This window comes from Taudactylus pleione, unplaced genomic scaffold (genome assembly GCF_031769625.1).
Source record: "Taudactylus pleione unplaced genomic scaffold, aTauple2 ptg000612l, whole genome shotgun sequence".
NCBI classification, from domain to species: Eukaryota; Metazoa; Chordata; class Amphibia; order Anura; family Myobatrachidae; genus Taudactylus; species Taudactylus pleione.
Window position 1 is genome coordinate 2802277 of NW_028285014.1, and position 22429 is coordinate 2824705.

Consider the following 22429-nt stretch of genomic DNA (forward strand, 5'->3'; position numbering starts at 1 on the left):
TATTCCAGAATTCTTCTCTCATTCCCCTTTTTTTTTTCTCTTCTTTATTAAACATATGTGCATGAGGAATAACACCTGCATTTACTATTTAATTATTTACTTACACTGAAGGACCTATCAGCAAGGAGATTTGAGCTGTCAATCATTTGGAGGTTGTACCTCCACGAGAATTTTACCCCCTCCCTTTCAAGACCATACTACAACACTCCTAGAGGAAGGCCACAAATGGCCGAAACGCGTTGGAGCTTTTTTCACACAGTCTCCACATTTGCCAACCACCATTTACCACTGCATCAGATGGGCAGTGCTTCTACAATCCTGATATTAGCGGTCACATGACCCGGAAGTGACGACGGGAGCCCAGCAGCAGTCCGCATCCAGTAGCCGTGCTGACAGAAGGAGCCGTGCAGACATACATAGAGGACAGAAGAGGGAGACAGCAGCAATGCGGCAAGAGCCAGGTGAGTTCTGACGTTGAGACAGGGTGCCCGGTGGAGATCTATAGGTTGACACTGGTCCGCTCCCTCTCTAGGTGGAGTAGGCAGGAGCGCAATCGGGACCCGGTGCCATGTTACTCAGACGCTGCACTGATCCCGGACGCCGTCCAGCTCACCAGCCAGGGATCCCTGCCACACTGTCGCACAGCTGCAGCATCCCATCCTGAAGGGAACCCGGGCACCACAGGCTACCACTAGGATACTTTGTACTCTAATATCCAGGGGACCAGTAATGGGACGCCGTACTGAGGATCCCTTTGGGACACTTATTCAGTGACATTGTACAAGTGAGCCAGCCAGCCCACACCCTCAATCCCTCCTAGGGGTTTAGTACATCTAGGAACATTCTGACATTTCTACATATCTTTTACATTTGTTTTAACCAACACCCTAACATTGGGCACCAGGCATTTGTGTCTATTATAGTTACTGCATACATACCTAGTATTGAATAAAATTCATGGTTGTATACACAATTGGCATCTATTCATTTCTTGTTTCACCCATTACATATATCCATCAACACTATTTGTAGAGGGCAAGCACTGTACAAATCTTTTACTACTACAAAAAGGGAGGGTTAGGGGGAGAAGGTGGGAGGATACCAACCATCGGGATGCCGCTGTCTGCATTTTGACAGGAGGCACCCGACAGCCAGCATTACATACTGATTCCGGTCAGTGGCGTAACTTCATCCCAGTTGCCCAGAGGCAAGATAAATGTTGGTGCCCCCCACGAATTAAAATTTACCACTCCCCGGCACCTATGCCTGCCCCAGCTGCCTCCCCCCCACCACCTGCCCTATCCTCATAGAGCTAGGCTTGCACTTACCATGTTTTTTACTGCCACACTGCTTATAAGCTGGGCTGGCTCTGGATGCTCTCCCACATGATCCCCCGTAGTGGTCCCTTTATGCAGTTTCTCTTATACAGTGCCCCAGTAGTGCCCTTTATACAGTGCACCCAGTAGTGTCCCATATACAGTGCCCCCCTATGTAGTCTCCCCAGTAGTGGTCCCCTTATGCAGTGCCCCCAGTAGTGCTCCTTATACAGTGCCCCAGGTAGTGGCCCCCCTATACAGTGGCCCCAGTAGTGCCTCTTATACAGTGCCCCCAGTAGTGTCCCTTATACAGTGCCCCATATACAGTTCCCCCCTATGTAGTGCCCCCAGTAGTGGTCCCCCTATGCAGGGCCCCAAGTGGTGCCCCTTATACAGTGCCCTCAGTAGTGCCCCTTAGGCAGTGCCCCCTATGTAGTGCCCCCAGTGTTGGTCTTCCTATGCAGTGCCCCTTATACAGTGTCCCCAGTAGCGGGTCCCCCCTATGTAGTGCCCCCAGTAGTAAGTCCCCCTATGCAGTGCACCTTATACAGTGCCCCCAGTAGTGGTCCCCTTATGCAGTGCACCTAACATATATAACACAAGACACACACAGATTACTTACCTGAATCCCCATTCCTGCACCCGCCACCATCTGCTCCTCTGTCCTCCCGCTCGGCACTATGGGAGAAACACCATGACATCTCTCTAATCACCACTGCAGGAGCCGGAAGGCGGAGCTCATGAGTGAGCTCCAGCCCGGCTCCCTCCGTGGATGCAGCAGCAAATGAGAGTCTGTCTGATATTCATTGGTTGCTAAAACAAACACATCGCCACCGGCGGTGTGTTTGTTACTGAATAGTGCGGACCACACTCACTGCGGTCCGCAATACACTTACTGATCGGTGGGCAGGAAACCCCCATGTGTGCACATATGGGCACACATGCTATGTGACATCTGCAACCATAGAGCACTACAGCACGTCATGTAGGAGGAGCGCCACTGCTGATCAAAGTTCAGCGGCTCCTCTGTTCCTCAGTAGCAGCTGGAATGGCTGGGTGACAATGGAGCTGGGTTCTCCCTTCAGGGCCCAGCAGCAAATGATTCAATTATCTCCGGGAGTTCCGCCACTGATTGAGGTATTACCTACAGAAATTTGGGTATAGCACCATTGCTATCCTTGTTTGTTGGGGCAGGTTTATAACTTTCATATACTTGATTCCCCTTAGAACAATTTAACCATTGTCAGTCACCATAAATCTTCAGATAATCAGCTGGAAAACAGAGAATACCAGTTTTAGTTTATTTTATATGCACCCTTTAGTGGGTTTTTTTTGGAGATATATATATATATATATATATATATATATATATACCTGCTTTAATATTAGTAATGTGTTGTAATATTTTCACCTGTTTTCTTATTTTATTTTATTGCAGGTCAGTTTCATGTCTCAAGAACCTCTACAAAGTAATAAACAGAAATTCCCCTTATTCTACCGTGCAGTACCTAGTGAAAATACTTTATATGCTGCTATAATTGCCCTAATGAGGCACTTTGGTTGGATGTGGGTTGGTATTGTATATCCAGATGATGATAGCAGTATAAATGCTATAAAGATTATTAAAAACATGATTGTAGATAATGGGGGGTGCATTGAATTTATTAAGCTTGTACCCTCTATTAATGACTACAGCCCTGACAGGATCAAAGACATTGAACGAACCATAGCAAATTCAACAGCAAACGTTATACTCATCTATGGATCAAAAAATAATGTTTATTACCTGGAACTCAATGTACACATAACCAGCATACCAGGGAAGGTGTGGATCCATATAGCAGAGTCCAGTTTCAGAATATTTAGCATTCTAAATGACACTGCTGTCAATGGCTCTTTGAGATTCACCATGCATAAAAATGAACAGCCAGAATTCATTAAGTTTGTCCGTGAAGTTAATCCTAGTAGATTCCCACCAGGGCGGACATTTACAACCTGGTGGGATGAACTTTGTGAAAATCGATGTCCATTCAACCCCAGGAGACGAAATTGCACAGGTGTGGAGAATGGAAGGCAAATCATTTTCTCACATTGTAATCTCCGATTCACAGGCATGAGCTACTTTGTATATAATTCAGTTTATGCTGTAGCTTACGCATTACATGAAATGTATCAAGAGACACCTTTAAGAGAAAGATTAAGTGATATATATAAACTAAAATTTCAAGACTTAAAAGGTTGGAAGGTAAGAAATAATAAAATTAAAATTTGTACCTGAAAAAAAGACACAAATAAAACAGCATTGTACAGTACTGGACTGTGAGACTCTCTAATAAGGAAAATGTCACCTTAATTTAAATAATTCATTTTAATATATATTCATCTGAAAATGCATCAAAAATATAACCAAAAATTAAAAAAAAATGACAATTGCTTAGATTGCAGATGGACACATTTCTACAACACAATTCAATTGAGGGCCACCTTGGTAATGTTGTATCAATACTTGAGATCGTAATTACATACATTTGATAAACTGTGTCTTACAAGATACATTTATAATTAAATTACTGAACATTAGGCAACTGGACATTATCACTATTCAAATTATCTGCTCGCACTAATGTGTTTTGAAACAATTTAAATCTATATAGGAAGCGAGAAAGCGTGTCTGTTTGTCCTTTATGCACGGCCGGAGTTTTAGATCTACCTCCACCAAATTTGGCAGGGTGGTGTAGTTTGACCAGGATTAGGTTTTTGCCTAGGTTTGAACTTCATCAGGGCCACACACTGTCACACAATCCCTAAAAATAGGGACACTCATAAATTACACAAGTTCTGGGGCTGGCTCAAGTGGAAATTGGCAGTCTGCCAAAAACCTATGTAAAGCTACAAAAGTATCATATTAAATCCAGAATTAAGGTGCGTACACACTAGATGATATATCGTTCGATCCGAGCGATATAGGCTGGATCATACGATACATAATTCACATTGTCTAGTGTGTACGCACTATATCATGTACAATGCATGCTACTGCGCATCATAAGCCACATCATTTGTCATCTGGACAAGCAGCTCAATCAGGTTAGTGACTTGCAGCATATCGTTGAATGTGTACGCACGACCAAACGACAGAACGATATGTGCAATGACTTGGCCGATGCAGACGTCATCCTGGACCCTCCCCTCCTCCATTTTGTGCTTGGATAGGCGTGGAGAGAGATGGCAGCATTAGGAGCACAGGCAGACAGGAGTACAGCTGATCAGGTATGTTTATGCAAACTTTGCAAACTTTATTGTTGCTGCCCTATGATGTACTTTTGCATCTAATATTTATGTATACATTTCAATGTTTTTTTACACTTTCTCCTGCTATTGTCCACTGACCACCAATGCTATAGATCACACTGCTGACCACCAATAGCTAATGTATTACGCTAATGACCATGTATAGTTATGTCAATGGCCGCCTACCTATGCTAATGCTGCTGACCTATGCTAATGCTGCTGATTTTTCTGACTATTTGGTGGGATTTGCAATTCCAAAAATTACAGACCACTTAGTATTGTCTTTCTGAAATGTAGAGCTCTATTGTACTATCATCTGCCTTGGGAGAAAGTTTTTTTTTTTTTTTAAGTTTATTAAAAAAAAAATCTCAAATAACAGTAAAAACAGCAAACTATGAAAAACAATAAAAACATAACAACAACATTAAATACATTAAAATGAATAATATTTCTTGAAAATTTTGTAGAAAGGCACCATTATTTGGGGCCCACCATAAGTAAAAATTTACATATTTAATATTTAAAATTTTTGAAAATACCCTGTACAATGACAGTTGGGCCACAAGACTATCCAAATATTGTTTTTTGTAGTGGGGGCACCCGGAGACTAATATAGGCCCCCCCTCACTACATGCTAACAATCTATGTTATTCTTTAACCACATATTTTGTCCATTTGTTCTTCTATTTTATACAGGCAGGGATCACGAGTTCTGGACTAGTTTTATTGAAATCTACCACAATAAAGAATGTCTGTGGTGGGTTATGGGGCAGATTATTCAAATAATATTTAAAAAAAAAATTGGCCCTGGATGAATTAGTCCAATTTAGTAAGGAGCAGTACCCTACACATACATTTGCTCCTAAACAGAGCTAATTCATGCTATGCCACACAGAGTCCAACCAGCAACTCACCTCCCCGTGTACCTCCAGCAGCTTCTTGCCTTCTCCCTGTGTGCCATCAGCAGCACAGCAGATGTGGATTTGGTTCTGGACAGCCAGCTAATTGCGGCTAGTGCACCGGCAGGCAGCAAGCACACAAGAAAAGGGGTAGTATAATGGTGCACTATTCGAATGTGACTAAATATAAACACATAAAAGAAAACTTTTATTGAGTATTCATTAAAATATATGTAGTTCCCCTTCGGGAGTTATAATCATGGCGAATTTTATAAAATAATATATAGATAAAGAAATTGAAATGAAAGATTAAAATAATGTGCCTGGGGTATTGTCACACATTCAAAAAGACTCCTTATGATATTACCGTATCTGGGTATCAGCTCCTCAGATAGTAAAATACAGGAATGATAAAAGTAACAATGGTCTGAAGTTTGTTCTGAATTAGTTCTGTATTAAGTATGGTACAAATAAATGAGCATTGTATTGTGAAAAAAAGTTTAGTGTCTTATTTATCCAATTTGTTATTCACTTGATTGAACACACTGCGTATATTAAGTGTGCCTATCTCACTCAGACTTATTTATGATGGCACGAAAATTATTGATAACGTGTACTGTGGATCCCCTATTGCTCAAGGATATCTTCTTCACTTATTATCCAGTTATATAATTTTTCCGTGAAGTAATTGATTTATATTCAGTTTCTAATTAGCTGAATAGCCTTATAGCAAGATGAAAACAAATTCCTCTTGCTACACTCTAATTCGTGATGTCATTAGTTTACACACATACAGTCAGGTCCATAAATATTAGGACATTGACAGAATTTTCATATTTTGGCCTCTATTCACCACCACAATGGCTTTGAAATGAAACAAACAAGATGTGATTTAACTGCAGACTTTCAGATTTAATTTGAGGGTAATTACATTCAAATCAGGTGACCGGTGTAGGAATTACAATGGTTTCTATATGTGCCTCCCACTTTTTAAGGGGCCAAAAGTAATGGGACAAACTAAACAATCCTAAAATTAACTTTCACTTTTTAATACTTTGTTGCAAATCCTTTACAGGCATTTACAGCCTGAAGTCTGGACTGCATAGACGTCACCAGACGCTGGGTTTCATCCCTGGTGATGCTCTGCTAGGCCTCTACTGCAAATGTCTTCAGTTCCTGCTTGTTCTTGGGGCTTTTTCCCTTCAGTTTTGTCTTCATCAAGTGAAATGCATGCTCAATCGGATTCAGGTCAGGGGATTGACTTGGCCATTGCATAACATTCCACTTTTTAGCCTTAAAAAACTCTTTGGTTGCTTTTGCAGTATGCTTCGGGTCATTGTCCATCTGTACTGTGAAGCGCCGTCCAATGAGTTCTGAAGCATTTGACTGAATATGAGCATATAATATTGCCCAAAACACTTCAGAATTCATTCTGCTGCTTTTGTCAGCAGTCACATCATCAATAAATACAAGGGAGCCAGTTCCATTGGCAGCCATACATGCCCACGCCATGACACTACCACCACCATGCTTCACTGATGAGGTGGTATGTTTTGGATCATGAGCAGTTCCTTTCCTTCTCTTCTCTTCCCATCACTCTGGTTCAAGTTGATCTTTGTCTCATCTGTCCATAGGATGTTGTTCCGGAACTGTAATGGCTTTTTTAGATGTTGTTTGGCAAACTCTAATCTGGTCTTTCTGTTTTTGTGGCACACCAATGGTTTACATCTTGTGGTGAACCCTCTATATTCACTCTTGTGAAGTCTTCTCTTGATTGTTGACTTTGAAACAGATACACCTACCTCCTGGAGAGTGTTCTTGATTTGGCCAACTGTTGTGAAGGGGTTTTTCTTCACCAGGGAAATAATTCTATTGTCATCCACCACAGTTGTTTTCCATGGTCTTCCGGGTCTTTTGGTGTTGCTGAGCTCTCTGGTGCATTCTTTCTTTTTAAGAATGTTCCAAACAGTTGATTTGGCCACACCTAATGTTTTTGCTATCTCTCTGATGGGTTTGTTTTGATTTTTCAGCCTAATGATGGCTTGCTTCACTGATAGTGACAGCTCTTTGGATCTCATATTGAGAGTTGACAGCAACTGATTCCATATGCAAATGTCACACCTAGAATCAACTCAAGACCTTTTACCTGCTTAATTGATAATGAAATAACAAGGGAATAGCCCACACCTGTCCATGAAATAGCTTTTGAGTTGATAGTCCCATTACTTTTGGCCCCTTAAAAAGTGGGAGGCACATATAGAAACCGTTGTAATTCCTACACCGTTCACCCGATTTGGATGTAATTACCCTCAAATTAAATCTGAAAGTCTGCAGTTAAAGCACATCTTGTTTGTTTCATTTCAAAACCATTGTGGTGGTGAATAAAGGCCAAAATATGAAAATTCTGTCAATGTCCCAATATTTATGGACCTGACTGTATATACTTCCAAATTGACCATTATATAGTTACTAATATCGTCACCCTGATTACAAGAAGGGGCTGTAGTCTATCCTTTAATAACAGATAGTTTCCCTCCGGTAGAATAAATCACATATATACAGTATGTGCGTGAATCTACTATATTAATTGGGTATTTATACAGCAGGGAATAAACCTCTCCTGTATAATTTAAGGTGCAGTTATTGCCCAATTATTCGATATTAGTTTACTCCTCCTGTTTGATTACTTGTCTCACTTCATTTACTGTATGCCAGTGGTTCCCAAACTGTGTGCCGTAGCACTCTGGGGTGCCTCGGGACATTTGCAGGGGTGACTCAGGTTGGTGGTCTAGCACCAAATCAAATCATTTATGGTCAATGTAATGTAAATATGTGGACAAACAGAAGCGCAAACCAGTCACCATCACCATCACATAACTGAGCCTAAGGTTGACAGGTAGCACATTTTATTTCACTTATTTTTTACATTTCTCAATATCAAACTTTTGGCCTAGGGGGTGCCATGAAAACAATGTTGATACTCTAGGGTGCCTTGGTTCAAAAAAGTTTGGGAACCACTGCTGTAAGCTGTTTAATATATTGGATATTGATACCATCAAGGAGTAATAATTCCTTAGACAGCTGTAAATCAGTCCTATCAATGGCTTGTTGTATAGTAAGTTGTTAAAAAGTATATAGATAGTAACAATCTCATTTATGACAAATTTGTCTCAAGATAAACTGTAACAAATATCAGTAACCCACAAGTGTTATGGTGCATACACATGGTCAGATCAGGCTGATAGAGCCAAAATCAATCCAGGGCTTGTGGCAGGGAGACCCTACCGCAGGGTCTCCATCGCAAGTCAAGACCATCGCGACCATATTTTTGGCCACTCGCATATGCTGTGGGTGGTCACCCACAGCTATACGAGCGGCCAGGAGGCCGCTCCATTTCCATGGAGGAGGGCCCTGATTCAGAGCGAGTGCTCTGGTCAGAGCGTCCGGCTCTGAATCAGGCCCTCAGTCCATTCCATGCTGTCTGTAGTTCAGCTTGTAATGGTAAATGCTGCATATTCTACATACAACAATTTTCCACAAATAGCAGTTAGAACATATATAAAGCTGAAATTGGCTGCTTATAGTTAGTGTTTGCTTATAACAGTATTTATACAATAGTGGTTTTATTTATATAGATGATTATGTTGCTGTTATTCGATCTTCGCATAAATCAGGGGAGTAGGGTGACTTATGATAGTATGCTCATTCCTCAAATACCCTATATATACTATGTGATTTTTGGAATTAGTTATATATTCAGTGGAGTCTGTTAAAGCACACAGCTGTAGCCAGTGATTATGTTCGTGGATATACAAAATGTTTGTGGCTTGGTGCTATAATGGTGCTCCTTTATGAAGTATTTGCACTCACAGCAGCCACACATATACAGCTGGGATTGACAGTACTATTTAGTGACATTACTACTTCAGATACAGATCATACAGCTGTGATGAGCATTAGTCAATAGTCGAGAGTGTGTGAGCACCCCTAGCACTCGCTGATGCGCATTTTGTCTGAGCTTACTCATGGAATCACCCGATGGGCGGGTCTGATGGGTTTAAATACCCTTACCTTCCTATTCAGTTGCGGTCCAGCCAATTAGATCTCCGTAATCACGGAGGGTCTCAGGATAGGAATACTATGCACTTGCCGATTCAAGCACCAGACAGAACTAATTGATATTGGTTAAGTTGATTCTACATATTCCAATCTTATGGAAATGTCACTAGTGCGTTAATTACATAGGGGAGTTCTTGGGATACAGACATATAGTTCATCACCTAGTTAATATTCATCACAAATTAGTTAAAGACATAATATGTAATCCATAATAATAGATATTAGATAATAGATAATATATATATACACAAAGATCAGCAAATCCTGCACACTCTCACTATTATATAAAAAGATCATAGGGTGCCAGATCACAAATATTAATAGTCTCAAAAGTCCAGAACACCAGACGACCGGCACACCTTATTCATATGCAAAAAATAGTTTTAATCCATAAAAACCATCAAAAGGTACATAGCCCAATAGCTAACAACGTCCGTTCATGTAAGCCAAAAAAATGTAACATGCAGTCAAGTAATGTAATTCCAGCATGATACTCATCGTTAGTTGAATCTTCGTTGTAGCAATAAAGTGTGGCCCTGCCCGACAGCTGTTTCGGTACCCTCCGGTACCTTCTTCCAAGGGCACTGTCACATACACTAAGGCCTCATGTCTTATTGCACCCTGACAACCTGGACCTGAAAACAAATGGCATCAATCAACAGCACTCACCTGTAGATGATCTCACCTGGAACCTCCGGAAAGTGGAGCCACGCATCCAGCGAAAAACCGGAAGTGACGCGTGCGTTCCACCGGAGCTTGCGTTCCAGCAACCGGAAATTATGTTCCGGTTGTTCTGTGCTATGTCTAAATACATTATATCAGTTTTATAGCCAGGCCTGGCTATAAAGGTGCTACAAGGACAAACACACACAAATTAGACAATAACAAGAAAAACATCAAAGCAAGTCAGGAAGATGCATAGGAAAAAGGCATGTCAGAATATATGAAAATTAGATATAGAAAGCAGTTCAAATTGAGTTCTTCATTTAGTCCACCAGGTGAAACTGTATGGAGATCATATATCCAGCGACATTCCTTTTGCAGTAAAAGTTTGTTACGATCGCCCCCTCTTATCAAAGGTGGTACATGGTCAATGGGCATTACTTTAAAGTCCAGCAGGCTATGGCCCTTTTCAATAAAGTGTTTAGCAACTGGTGGAGTATTGCTGTCTATTCCAACCAACGCTTTGCGTATTGAAGATCTGTGTAAAGCTATTCGCTCCTTCAGCATACGTACAGTTTTACCTACATATAGCTGGTTACAAGGACATTTTATCACATACACAACATATTTGCTTTCGCAATTCAAACGATGTTGTATCTTATATTCTTTGTTGGTATGTGGATCTTTGAAAATATCACCAGTTGTCATAAATCTGCAGTTGGTGCATCCTGAGCATCTAAACACACAATTTTTCAATGTAAGCCAAGTATTTTGCTTTTTGATCCCAACATCAGATCTTGTTACAATGTCCTTGATATTATTACTACGCTTGTAGCTGATTAATGGGGGACCTTGACAGCTAGTTGACAGGGCCGGGTCCAACTGCACAATGTGCCAATGGCGTAAAATTGCCTTTTTGATGGTTTGTGAACAGACTGAATATGTCATGTTAAATATTAACCTCTCAGGTTTTTTATTTTTTATTTCATTCTTTTTCAACAAAACCAGTCTGTCGATTTGTAGACATTTAGGTTTCCTACCATAATTTTACATCTGACCAAGCCGATGCAATTAAATCCTTACAAGATAATAAAAATATAATCATATGCCCCGCTGATAAAGGCGGTGGCGTGGTAATACTAGATCGGATGGATTATATTAAAGAGGTTTATAGACAACTCGAAGATGAAACATGCTACCAGAAGTTGACGAGTGATCCTACCTGGAGGTATAAACGAGAGATTGAGGGTATCATTAATATGGGAGTAGTTAATGGTTGGGTGGATGAGATGTTGTCTAAAGTTTTGATACAAGAGCACCCGATTATTCCATTACTTTATATTCTACCGAAGATACACAAGTCTCTCTCTAGACCACCAGGTAGACCTATAATTTCCTCCCAAGGGTCGCTGTGTCAACCGATCTCTAAACATGTAGACTACTTATTACAACCTATTGTTCAGAATACTGATTATTATGTACGTAATACTACACATTTTCTAAATATGCTGAGAAATTTTGTCTGTCCATCTAAGGAAGTGTTACTTGTTACAATGGATATTGTTAACTTATACACCAACATTCCACATGCTGATGGAATGCAAGCAGTTAAAAAGATGATCACCTCCAGCCCACACTATAAGGGACCACCAGTCGATTTTGGTACTTTATTAATTGACATTATATTACATAAAAATTACTTCTTATTTGATAATACATTTTTTTTGCAACACCAGGGCACCTCGATGGGTTCGATTATGGCCCCGACGTATGCTAATTTATTCATGCACGTTTATGAAAAAAAGAGCATCATGAGTCACTTTTTGGCTAAATATATTCTATTTTACGTACGATATATTGATGATGTATTCATGGTGTGGTCTGGAGGTGAAAAAAGTCTCTTGGAAATGGTAGATCATTTGAATGCTATTAATAGCACGATAAGGTTTACACTCAACTTTAGTAAAGTAAACATTAATTATCTTGATGTTACGATTGAAAAAATAAATGGTCTATTTAAAACATCGGTTTACACTAAGGTAACCAATAAAAATACACTATTGGCGGCAGATAGTTTCCATCCATGGCCCCTGAAAAAAGGTTTACCGTATTCACAACTATTGCGAGTAACATGTATTACTTCTGATAATACTGAGCTACCTAAAGCTCTACAACAAATGGGCGATAAATATATTGAAAGAGGCTATGACCCTAAGGAAATTAAAGATGCAACAGATAAATGTCTACAAATCGACAGACTGGCTTTGTTGAAAAAGAATGAAATAAGAATGAAACCTGAGAGGTTAATATTTAACACGACATATTCAGTCTGTTCACAAACCATCAAAAAGGCAATTTTACGCCATTGGCACATTGTGCAGTTGGACCCGGCCCTGTCAATTAGCTGTCAAGATCCCCCATTAATCAGCTACAAGCGTAGTAATAATATCAAGGACATTGTAACAAGATCTGATGTTGGGATCAAAAAGCAAAATACTTGGCTTACATTGAAAAATGGTGTGTTTAGATGCTCAGGATGCACCAACTGCAGATTTATGACAACTGGTGATATTTTCAAAGATCCACATACCAACAAAGAATATAAGATACAACATCGTTTGAATTGCGAAAGCAAATATGTTGTGTATGTGATAAAATGTCCTTGTAACCAGCTATATGTAGGTAAAACTGTACGTATGCTGAAGGAGCGAATAGCTTTACACAGATCTTCAATACGCAAAGCGTTGGTTGGAATAGACAGCAATACTCCACCAGTTGCTAAACACTTTATTGAAAAGGGCCATAGCCTGATGGACTTTAAAGTAATGCCCATTGACCATGTACCACCTTTGATAAGAGGGGGCGATCGTAACAAACTTTTACTGCAAAAGGAGTGTCGCTGGATATATGATCTCCATACAGTTTCACCTGGTGGACTAAATGAAGAACTCAATTTGAACTGCTTTCTATAATTAATTTTCATATATTCTGACATGCCTTTTTCCTATGCATCTTCCTGACTTGCTTTGATGTTTTTTGTTGTTATTGTCTAATTTGTGTGTGTTTGTCCTTGTAGCACCTTTATAGCCAGGCCTGAACTCATTGGCATCAATACACTGCACTAATGGTATTTTAAAACTGATATAATGTATTTAGAAATAGCACAGAACAACCGGAACATCATTTCCAGTTGCTAGAACGCAAGCTGCGGTGGACTTCTGTTTTTTTGCTGAACGCGTGGCTCCACTTTCCGGAGATTGCAGGTGAGAAGATCATCTACAAGTGAGTGCTGTTGATTGACGTCGTTTGTTTTCAGGTGCAGGTTGTCATGGTGCTATAAGACATGAGGCATTAGTGTATGTGGCAGTGCCCTTGGAAGAAGGTACCAGAGGGTACCAAAACAGCTGTCGGGCCGGGCCACACTTTATTGCTACAACAAAGGTTTAACTAACGATGAGTATCATGCTGGAATTACATTACTTGATTGCATGTTACATTTTTTTGGCTTACATGAACGGATATTGTTAGCTATTGGGCTATGTACCTTTTGATGGTTTTTATGGATTAAAACTATTTTTTGCATATGAATAAGGTGTGCCAGTTGTCTGGTGTTCTGGACTTTTGTGCAAAAAAAATGTATTATCAAATAAGAAGTAATTTTTATGTAATATAATGTCAATTAATAAAGTACCAAAATCGACTGGTGGTCCCTTATAGTGTGGGCTGGAGGTGATCATCTTTTTAACTGCTTGCATTCCATCAGCATGTGGAATGTTGGTGTATAAGTTAACAATATCCATTGTAACAAGTAACACTTCCTTAGATGGACAGACAAAATTTCTCAGCATATTTAGAAAATGTGTAGTATTACGTACATAATAATCAGTATTCTGAACAATAGGTTGTAATAAGTATATATATATATATATATATACACAGAGAGAGAGAGAGAGAGAGAGAGAGAATGGAATCGTATAGGAAACTGAATCATGACTCCTATTCAAGCTCGAAAATTGTTAGTGAAATTGTGACTAATACATTTTATGAATAATCTTAAAGAAAAGAAATTAGTAAGTGTCACTGATGGAACAGAATATTAGTTATCCTGTAATCATATGTGAAAATTATGTGAGAGATGCGAAATTGTGAGAAAAAGAAAAACTAAGGTGTATTGGGTCTCTAAATGTGCCCAAAATATAAGAGAGAGAGGAAAAAAAGAAAACTGATGACTCTCAAATAAGTGATGAATAAAAAAAAAAAGTGTAACTAGGATTGAGAAGACATTACTCTAAATGCTTTGAATACATTTTACCAATGTACACTAATTGGGTGCGGTGCGGTGATTATAAGGGTGTGTGTATGTGTGTGTGTGTATGTGTATATATATATATATATATATATATATACATATACACATACACATCCATAGGTGTTGGTCAGAATCAACCATTAACAAGACATTACATTTAATTGTGTACCCCATACATCCTCCTATTGCAATTTCTCAGGATATGTGACCCAGAGTCAGCTCCCTCTAAATTTGCGATCCAAGATCTATATATATATATATATATATATATATATATATATATGTAGAATAATTATTCTTCTCATTAAGACCCAGGGGATAGATACTGCCCATCAGAAATATGAGGCGTGCTTCCCGTCTGAGGAGTTGTTTAGTCAAATCTCCTCCTCTATTGTCTGTTCTGATTTTCTCCATCATGAAGGCCTTAGGAAAACGTGGGTTGCCTTGATGATGAAGTAGAAAGTGTTTTGCCACAGTTGTTAATGTTTTGAATTTCTTCTGGTCAGATTCAGCAATACGAATATTACCTGCATGTTCAAGTAATCTTTGTTTAAAACGTCTAATAGTCATGCCCACATATCAAAGATTGCAGGGACATGTTAGGCAGTAGATGATATTTTGTGAATTACAATTTAAGAACTCTGAAATCTGTCAAACATGATTATATTTGTCAGAAAATTATTTAGTTTTAGTCATATACTGGCACGCTCTGCAGTGTCCACAGCTAAAAAAGCCCTTAATTGATGGTTTTACAGTTGACTCCGATTGATAATGGCTATGTACAAGTGAGTCTATCAAATTTTTGGATCTTCGCCAGCAGATTCTCATTCTGTCACCAATAATGCTTGCTAAATCTCGATCTGTCCTTAGGACATGCCATTGGCTCTAGATAATCGTAAAGAGATATGTGCTCCACGCTAAGTGAATTAGCTGCTCTGTTTAAAGGAAAAATAACAATAGGTATGTTAGGAGTGCTTGTAATGTGTGTGTGCAATGCTGAAAACACATAAAAAAGTTGTTGCAATTTAATGTGGCAAAAAAGAAAAAAGATTTTTTAAAACAATATTACGTTTTTACAGTGCATCCAGAAAGTATTCACAGCGAGTCACTTTTTCCACATTTTGTTATGTTACAGCCTTATTTCAAAATGGAATAAATTAATTTTTGTCCTCAAAATTCTAGACACAATACCCCATAATGACAACGTGTAAAAAGTTTTTTTGAGATTTTGGCAAATTTAATTTTAAAAAACCACTAAGAAATCACATGTACATAAGTATTCACAGCCTTTGCCATGAAGCTCAAAATTGAGCTCAGGTGCATCCTGTTTCCACTGATCATCCTTGAGATGTTCCTACAGCTTAATTTGAGTCCACCTGTTGCAAATTCAGTTGATTGGACATGACTTTGAAAGGCCTACACCTGTCTATATAAGGTCCCACACTTGACAGTGCATGTCAGAGCACAAACCAAGCATGAAGTTCAAGGAATTGTCTGTAGACCTCCGAAACAGGATTGTCTTGAGGCACAAATCTGGGGAAGGTTACAGAAAATTATCTACTGTTTTGAAGGTACCAATGAGCACAGTGGCCTCCATCATCCGTAAATGTAAGAAGTTCAGAACCACCAGGACTCTTCCTAGAGTTGGCTGTCTGTCTAAACTGAGCGATTGGGGAAGAAGAGCCCTAGTCAGGGAGGTGACCAAGAACCCAATGGTCACTGTCATACCTACAGCATTCCTCTGTGGAGAGATGAGAAACTTCCAGAAGGACAACCATCTCTGCAGCAATCCACCAATCAGACCTGTATGGTAGAGTGGCCAGACGGAAGCCACTCCTTAGTAAAAAGCACATGGCAGCCCACCTGGAGTTTGCCAAAATGCACCTGAAGGACTCTCAGACCATGAGAGACAAAGATTGAACTCTTTGGCGTGAATACCAGGCATTCTGTTTGGAGGAAACCAGGCACCGCACATCACCAGGCCAATACCATACCTACAGTGAAGCATGGTGGTGGCAGCATCATGCTGTGGGGATGTTTTTCAGCAGCAGGAACTGGGAAACGACAGGATAAAGGGAAAGATGAATGCAGCAATGTACAGAGACATCCTGGATGAAAACCTGCTCCAGAGCACTCTTGACTTTAGACTGGAGCGACGGTTTCAGCAGGACAACGACCCTAAGCCTACAGCCAAGATATCAAAGGAGTGGCTTCAGGACAACTCTGTGAATGTCCTTGTGTGGCCCAGCCAGAGCCCAGACATTTATCTGGTTGAACATCTCTGGAGAGATCTGAAAAAGGCTGTGCATCGACGCTTCCCATCCAACCTGATGGAGCTTGAGAGGTGCTGCAAAGAGGAATGGGCAAAATTGCCCAAAGATACAGTAGGTGTGCCAAGCTTGTGGCATCATATTCAAAAAGACTTGAGGCTGTAATTGCTGCCAAAACTGCATCAACAAAGTATTGAGCAAAGGCTGTGAATACTTATGTACATGTGATTTCTTAATTTTTTTTTATTTTTTATTAAGTTTGCAAAAATCTCAAAAAAAACTTTTTACATGCTGTCATTATGGGTTATTGTGTGTAGAATTTTGAGGAGATAAATGAACTTATTCCATTTTGGAATAAGGCTGTAACATAACAAAATGTGGAAAAACTGATGCGCTGTGAATACTTTCCGGATGCACTCTAGCTCTTTAAGCAAGGTGGTCGGACCCGGATGGTGGGAAGTGTAGATGGAACAATGCCGGTGATTATAGTGACTTCAGCTTGATGTTTGGAGATGTACTCACTAACTTTCCCTATTCCTACCTTTCTCCTGGCAGTAGCTACTGTAGATGTGACTAGTGTCAGGAGACAGGTAGGAATAGGGAAAGTTAGTGAGTACATTGCCTACATCTCCAATCATCGAGCTGAAGTCACTATCCTCACTGGCATTATTCCATCTACACTTCCCGCCATCCGGGTCCTACCACCTTGCTTAAAGACCTATAAACATAATATTGTTTTAAAAAATCTTTTTTATTTATTGCCACATTAAATTGTAACAAGTTTTTTATGTGTTTTCAGCATTGCACACACATTACAAGTGCTCCTAACATACCTATTGTTGCTCTAGATAATCTCTCTTATCCTTTGATTTTCCTGACAATAGGTACCTATAAATCTTATCGGTTGCTTTTCTTGGACCCCCATGGTTTGATTTTGTTTGGGATGGATCAGTGATTCTCTGCTCATTCTAGCCGAATGGAATGCTTTCCATGTCAATCTTCTACTATATCTTCTAGCTATTAATCTTGTATGCATCTCCTTGGCTCTGATCTCTTCGAGTTCTAAAAAACTATTCTTTTGGTATATCAGTAATTACTGATCTTGGATGAGAGCTGGTCGCATGTAAGATGCTATTTGTCACAGTCTTCTTTATAAACATATCAGAGGTAAGATGTCCATCCTCTTTGACAGAGATTGTTAGGTCTAAGAAGTTCACGGCTTGTTGACTCATCTCCATAGTCAACCTTAGGTTGAAGGGACTGGAATTGAGGATTTCTTTAAACTTTAAATCCTCTTTGTTTCCTTTCCAAATTATGAAGAGATCCTCTATATATCGCAGCCACAGGAGGACATGCTGGGTATGATGTTCATTAGCTTTCGTAAAGACGTACTCTTTTTCCCACCAACCCATAAATAGGTTGGCATAATTTGGTGCTCATGCTGTGCCCATACCAGTCCCCCTCTGCTGCAGGAAGAAACTTCCATGAAAAATTATATAATCTTTAATCAACACAAATTCAAGGAGTTGGAGTAGAAAGTTGTTGAAGTCACAGTGAGTGTCTATTTTGAGAAAGTATTCTGTTGCATGTAAGCCCCTAGTAAGTTGAATACTTGTGTATAGGGACTCCACATCACATGTGGCCAACCATGTTCCTGGAACTACAATAAGATCTATAATTAGTTAGGATATCCATGGTGTTCCTCACATATAACGGTAGACTAACAACAAATTTCCTCAAATGTTTGTCTATGAAGCAGCTAGCTTTCTCGGTTAAGTTGTTGATACCAGAGACGACAGGCCTACCTGGTGGAGTAAGTTTGCCCTTATGGACTTTGGGAAGCATGTAAAAAGTTTCCACCCTGGGTTCTTTTGTTTCAAGATATTCAAATTGGATTTTATTTATGGTGCCCTCCTCTCTCACTTGTTTGATTAAGTTGTTATACTGTCTCAAAATTCCTCTGTTGGGTTAGATCAGAGGTTCCCAAACACGGTCCTCAAGGCTCCCCAACAGTTCAGATTTTAGAGATATCCATGGTTGAGCACAAGTGGTTAAATCAAATTGACTGAGGTACTAATTAAGTCACCTGTGCCCAACCATGGATATCTCTAAAACCTGAACTGCTGGGGAGCCTTGAGGACCATGTTTGGGAACCTCTGGGTTAGATGTTTATTTCTTATAGCATTGAAAGTCCAAGAGTTGTTTAGAGGCTTCTTTGATGTACATTTCTCTTGGCCAGAGTACTATAGTCCCACTTTTGTCAGATGGCATTTCTGTATTTCATTGAGAGCATTTTGTTTTTCTTTACTGATGTTACGTTTCACTCTGAATTTTTGTACAAATAGCTGATCTAGGTCATGTGAGACTAGTTCTGTAAATATATTATGTGTGGATTGCTGTTAATATCCGGAAAAAAATCAGATTTCTTTTTTAATGTTATGAGTTTGTCAGGACTTGTTGCTGAGGCTTCAGAAGACCAGTTATCAATTTGAAGTTCCTTGAGAATTTCTAAGGCTTCCCTTTCTTCCATTGCCTCAAAAATTGAGAAATAAAGGAGGAATCATCACTGGTCTTTATTTCCATACCATTAGCGTCACTTTATTCCCCAGTGGGTCATCTTTATGAATAAAGTGTTTTCTGAGAAACAGCTTTCTAGCAAAGAGATTGATGTCTTTCTCCCATTCAAATCTATTCATGGTCTGTGTGGGGGAGTAGGATAAGCCTCTACTTAATATCTTTTTGGGGGTCTATAAGAGCTCTATTTGTTAAGTTAATAATTTGCAACTCCGTTTGTTCTTGAGATAGTATTGTCTCCTGTATGTCTTGGGTTTCTCCCATCTTCCTCCCATATTGCGAGTTCTTAAATTTCTTCCCCCTTCTCCTGGTCCTCTTATATTTGGATTTTGATCTTCTTTGCTTCTCACTAAAAAATCCCTCTGACTGAGGGTTTATTTCTTTGAGGTAGATGGTGTGTCAAAGATGGCAGGCAGTGGCAGATATGGACAGGCAGTCCCACTGCAATTTGAATCTGGCACTGGTCGCAAGCCAATCGTAGCTCACAGACCAGCAGCCAATCAGGAGTGACCACTGCTGATTGAGTGCCCATTCATCAGCTCTGATTGCCCAGTAATCGGCGACACTGTCTCTCCATGTCTGCCTGCTAATGCACCAGTTATAATCAGCTAGCAGGCCAGCATCAAATCAACATCGCTGACACCCAGGACCCCCTCGGTTTCTCTGACTGGACTGGCACACCTTGTTGCGTGACTGGGTGCAGCGGGAGTGGTGGGCAACAGAGGCAGCTCGAGGACCATAGCAGCCACACCCTTTGCACCCACAGTAGTTACGCAACTGTTTGCATGCATGTTAACAAACAGTGGGGTCCTTTTCAGGATCAATGGAATGGGGTTATAGGCGAGGACAATGTAAAGGCTGCAGGTGTACTTCAGGGTCCAGTCTTCAACCTGGGCAACGCTGGGTATCCCAGCTAGTTTGTAGTAATTGTTAGTTATATTTTTTTAATTTTGAGCTAAATATACAGTATACTAAATAGAATTACTTGAATTAAGGTGCCCTTTTGCTTACTAGAGACTCACAGGGGTATATTTACTAAAGTGAGTTTTTAGAAATGGAGATGTTGCCCATAGCAACCAATTAGATTGTACTTAACATTTAACTGCCACCTTTTAGAAGATAATAGCTAGAATCTGACTGGTTGCTATGGGCAACATCTCCACTTCTAAAAACTCTCACCTCAGTAAATATCCCCCACATAGTAAAATAAAGCGCTGTTTTATATTTGTCTTTTTTTCCTTTTAAAATTTTGTTATTAATTATTGGATCATACAAAATAATAATTATGCAAAATTGATTTATTAAAGTAAGCATGTGTATTGCAGACATTCTGTATCACGTAATTATATCCAAAAGCTCTACCCATTTTAGGCTGCAGGGTGTTTCAAATTATAATTCATGTTAATCTTTCAACATTTATTCAGGAGTCTTGATGAGACTTTCACTGGGAGCATCTGTGGGCTTTCCTTTCGTCAGTCACAAATTCATATTGGAACACTCCAACTCCCGGGAATAGAATGCTGTAAACTTAATTCTTAGTGTTCCACTGATATTAACATGTCCTATTAACCAGACTTTGACATCCTCCTAGTGGTTACTTAGAAAAATACAGGTTTTTCAATATGCTTTAAACTAATTGTGCTATAAAATCACATTTTACTATCCATCATATATATATATAATATACTGTATATATAATCAGTAGATGATGGACTTTGTTGTACCTCCTGACAGCAGTAGCTTTGTTATTTACCCATGCCAAGCAAATTTGACGGCAATCCTAAACTCTGTCGTGGTTTTTTAAATCAGTGTGATATACACTTTACGTTACAGCCTGATAACTTCCCCACCGCTAGAACCAAAGTGGCATACATCGTATCCTTGCTCACCGGCTCGGCTCTGGATTGGGCTTCCCCACTCTGGGAGCATTCAGACTCACTGCTGGATAATTATACAGACTTTGTATCTTCATTCAGGAGGATTTTCGATGAACCTGGACGCACAGTGTCAGCATCATCCAGCATCATGACCCTGAGACAAGGAACCCATCCTGTCAGCCAATATGCCGTACAGTTTCAAATTTTGGCATCAGAGCTTAAGTGGAATGAGGAGGCCCTCACCTCAGCCTTTTGGCATGGTCTGTCCAACCGATTAAAAGATGATCTGATTACCCATGAGCTTCCTACCAAATTAAATTATATGATCTCACTCTGCAACAAAATTGACCTACACTTCAGAGAACATTAGGTTGAAAAGCACAGAACTGACCTTCAAAGGTCATTTACGTCTCCCTTGTCTACCTGCCCACCCCATCCTCCTATAGATGAGGAGCCCATGCAGGTGAACCAAACCCATCTCTCTAAAGAGGAATGTCAGAGAAGGATACTAAAAAACCTCTGTCTGTACTGCGGAGATTCGGGTCACCTGGTGGCCTCCTGCTCCCGCAAGTCGGGAAATGTCTGTTCCTAACTGACCTTGGGGACATCAAGTTAGGAGTTATTTGCCCATCCCCAAATACTGAAGATTTCAAGATTTCCTTAGCTTTGAATCTCAAGCCCAACCCTGTCTTTGTCTCTGCTCTATTAGACTCTGGAGCAGCCGGAAACTTCCAGCCTAGTTGATAAACTACAGATTCCTTGTTCATCTCTCAAGCAACCAATTTCCCTGATTTCTGTAGATGGACATCCTCTAGCTAAAGGAGTGGACACCAAGGAAACTCAACCAGTATTAGTTCGAGTTGGGGCACTCCACTCCCAGTCTTTAAAGTTCTTAGTGATACCAGAGGCTTCTCAAGAAATCATCTCAGATTTACCCTGGTTACGCCAACATAATCCCAGGATAGACTGGTGCTCAATGCAGATTCTTTCATGGGGATCTGACTGTCAGAAATCCTGTCTTCCCAAAATATGACCTGTAAGAAAGATTGCTTCGTTACCATCTCCAGCTATACCCGTGGAGTACCAGATGTTTTTTCCGAGCAACAGGTGA

General features: G+C 39.9%; 1 protein-coding gene across 2 annotated transcripts in view; it reads left to right on the forward strand.

The window, feature by feature from the left end:
* Nucleotides 1–221: 221 nt before the first annotated feature.
* Nucleotides 222–22429, forward strand: part of LOC148480474 (extracellular calcium-sensing receptor-like) — a 35428-nt gene continuing 13220 nt past the window's right edge. Inside the window, exons 1-2 of one of the 2 annotated variants that reach the window (XR_015871978.1) lie at nt 222–461; nt 533–2603. Coding sequence is in view for 1 of the 2 variants with exons in the window: in XM_088454323.1 (XP_088310449.1) it covers nt 2764–3561 (798 nt within the window). In the remaining variant the exon portion in view is untranslated. Of the gene's footprint in view, nt 462–532; nt 2604–2754; nt 3562–22429 lie in introns of those variants that run through there. The other variant, XM_088454323.1, reaches the window with a different exon arrangement.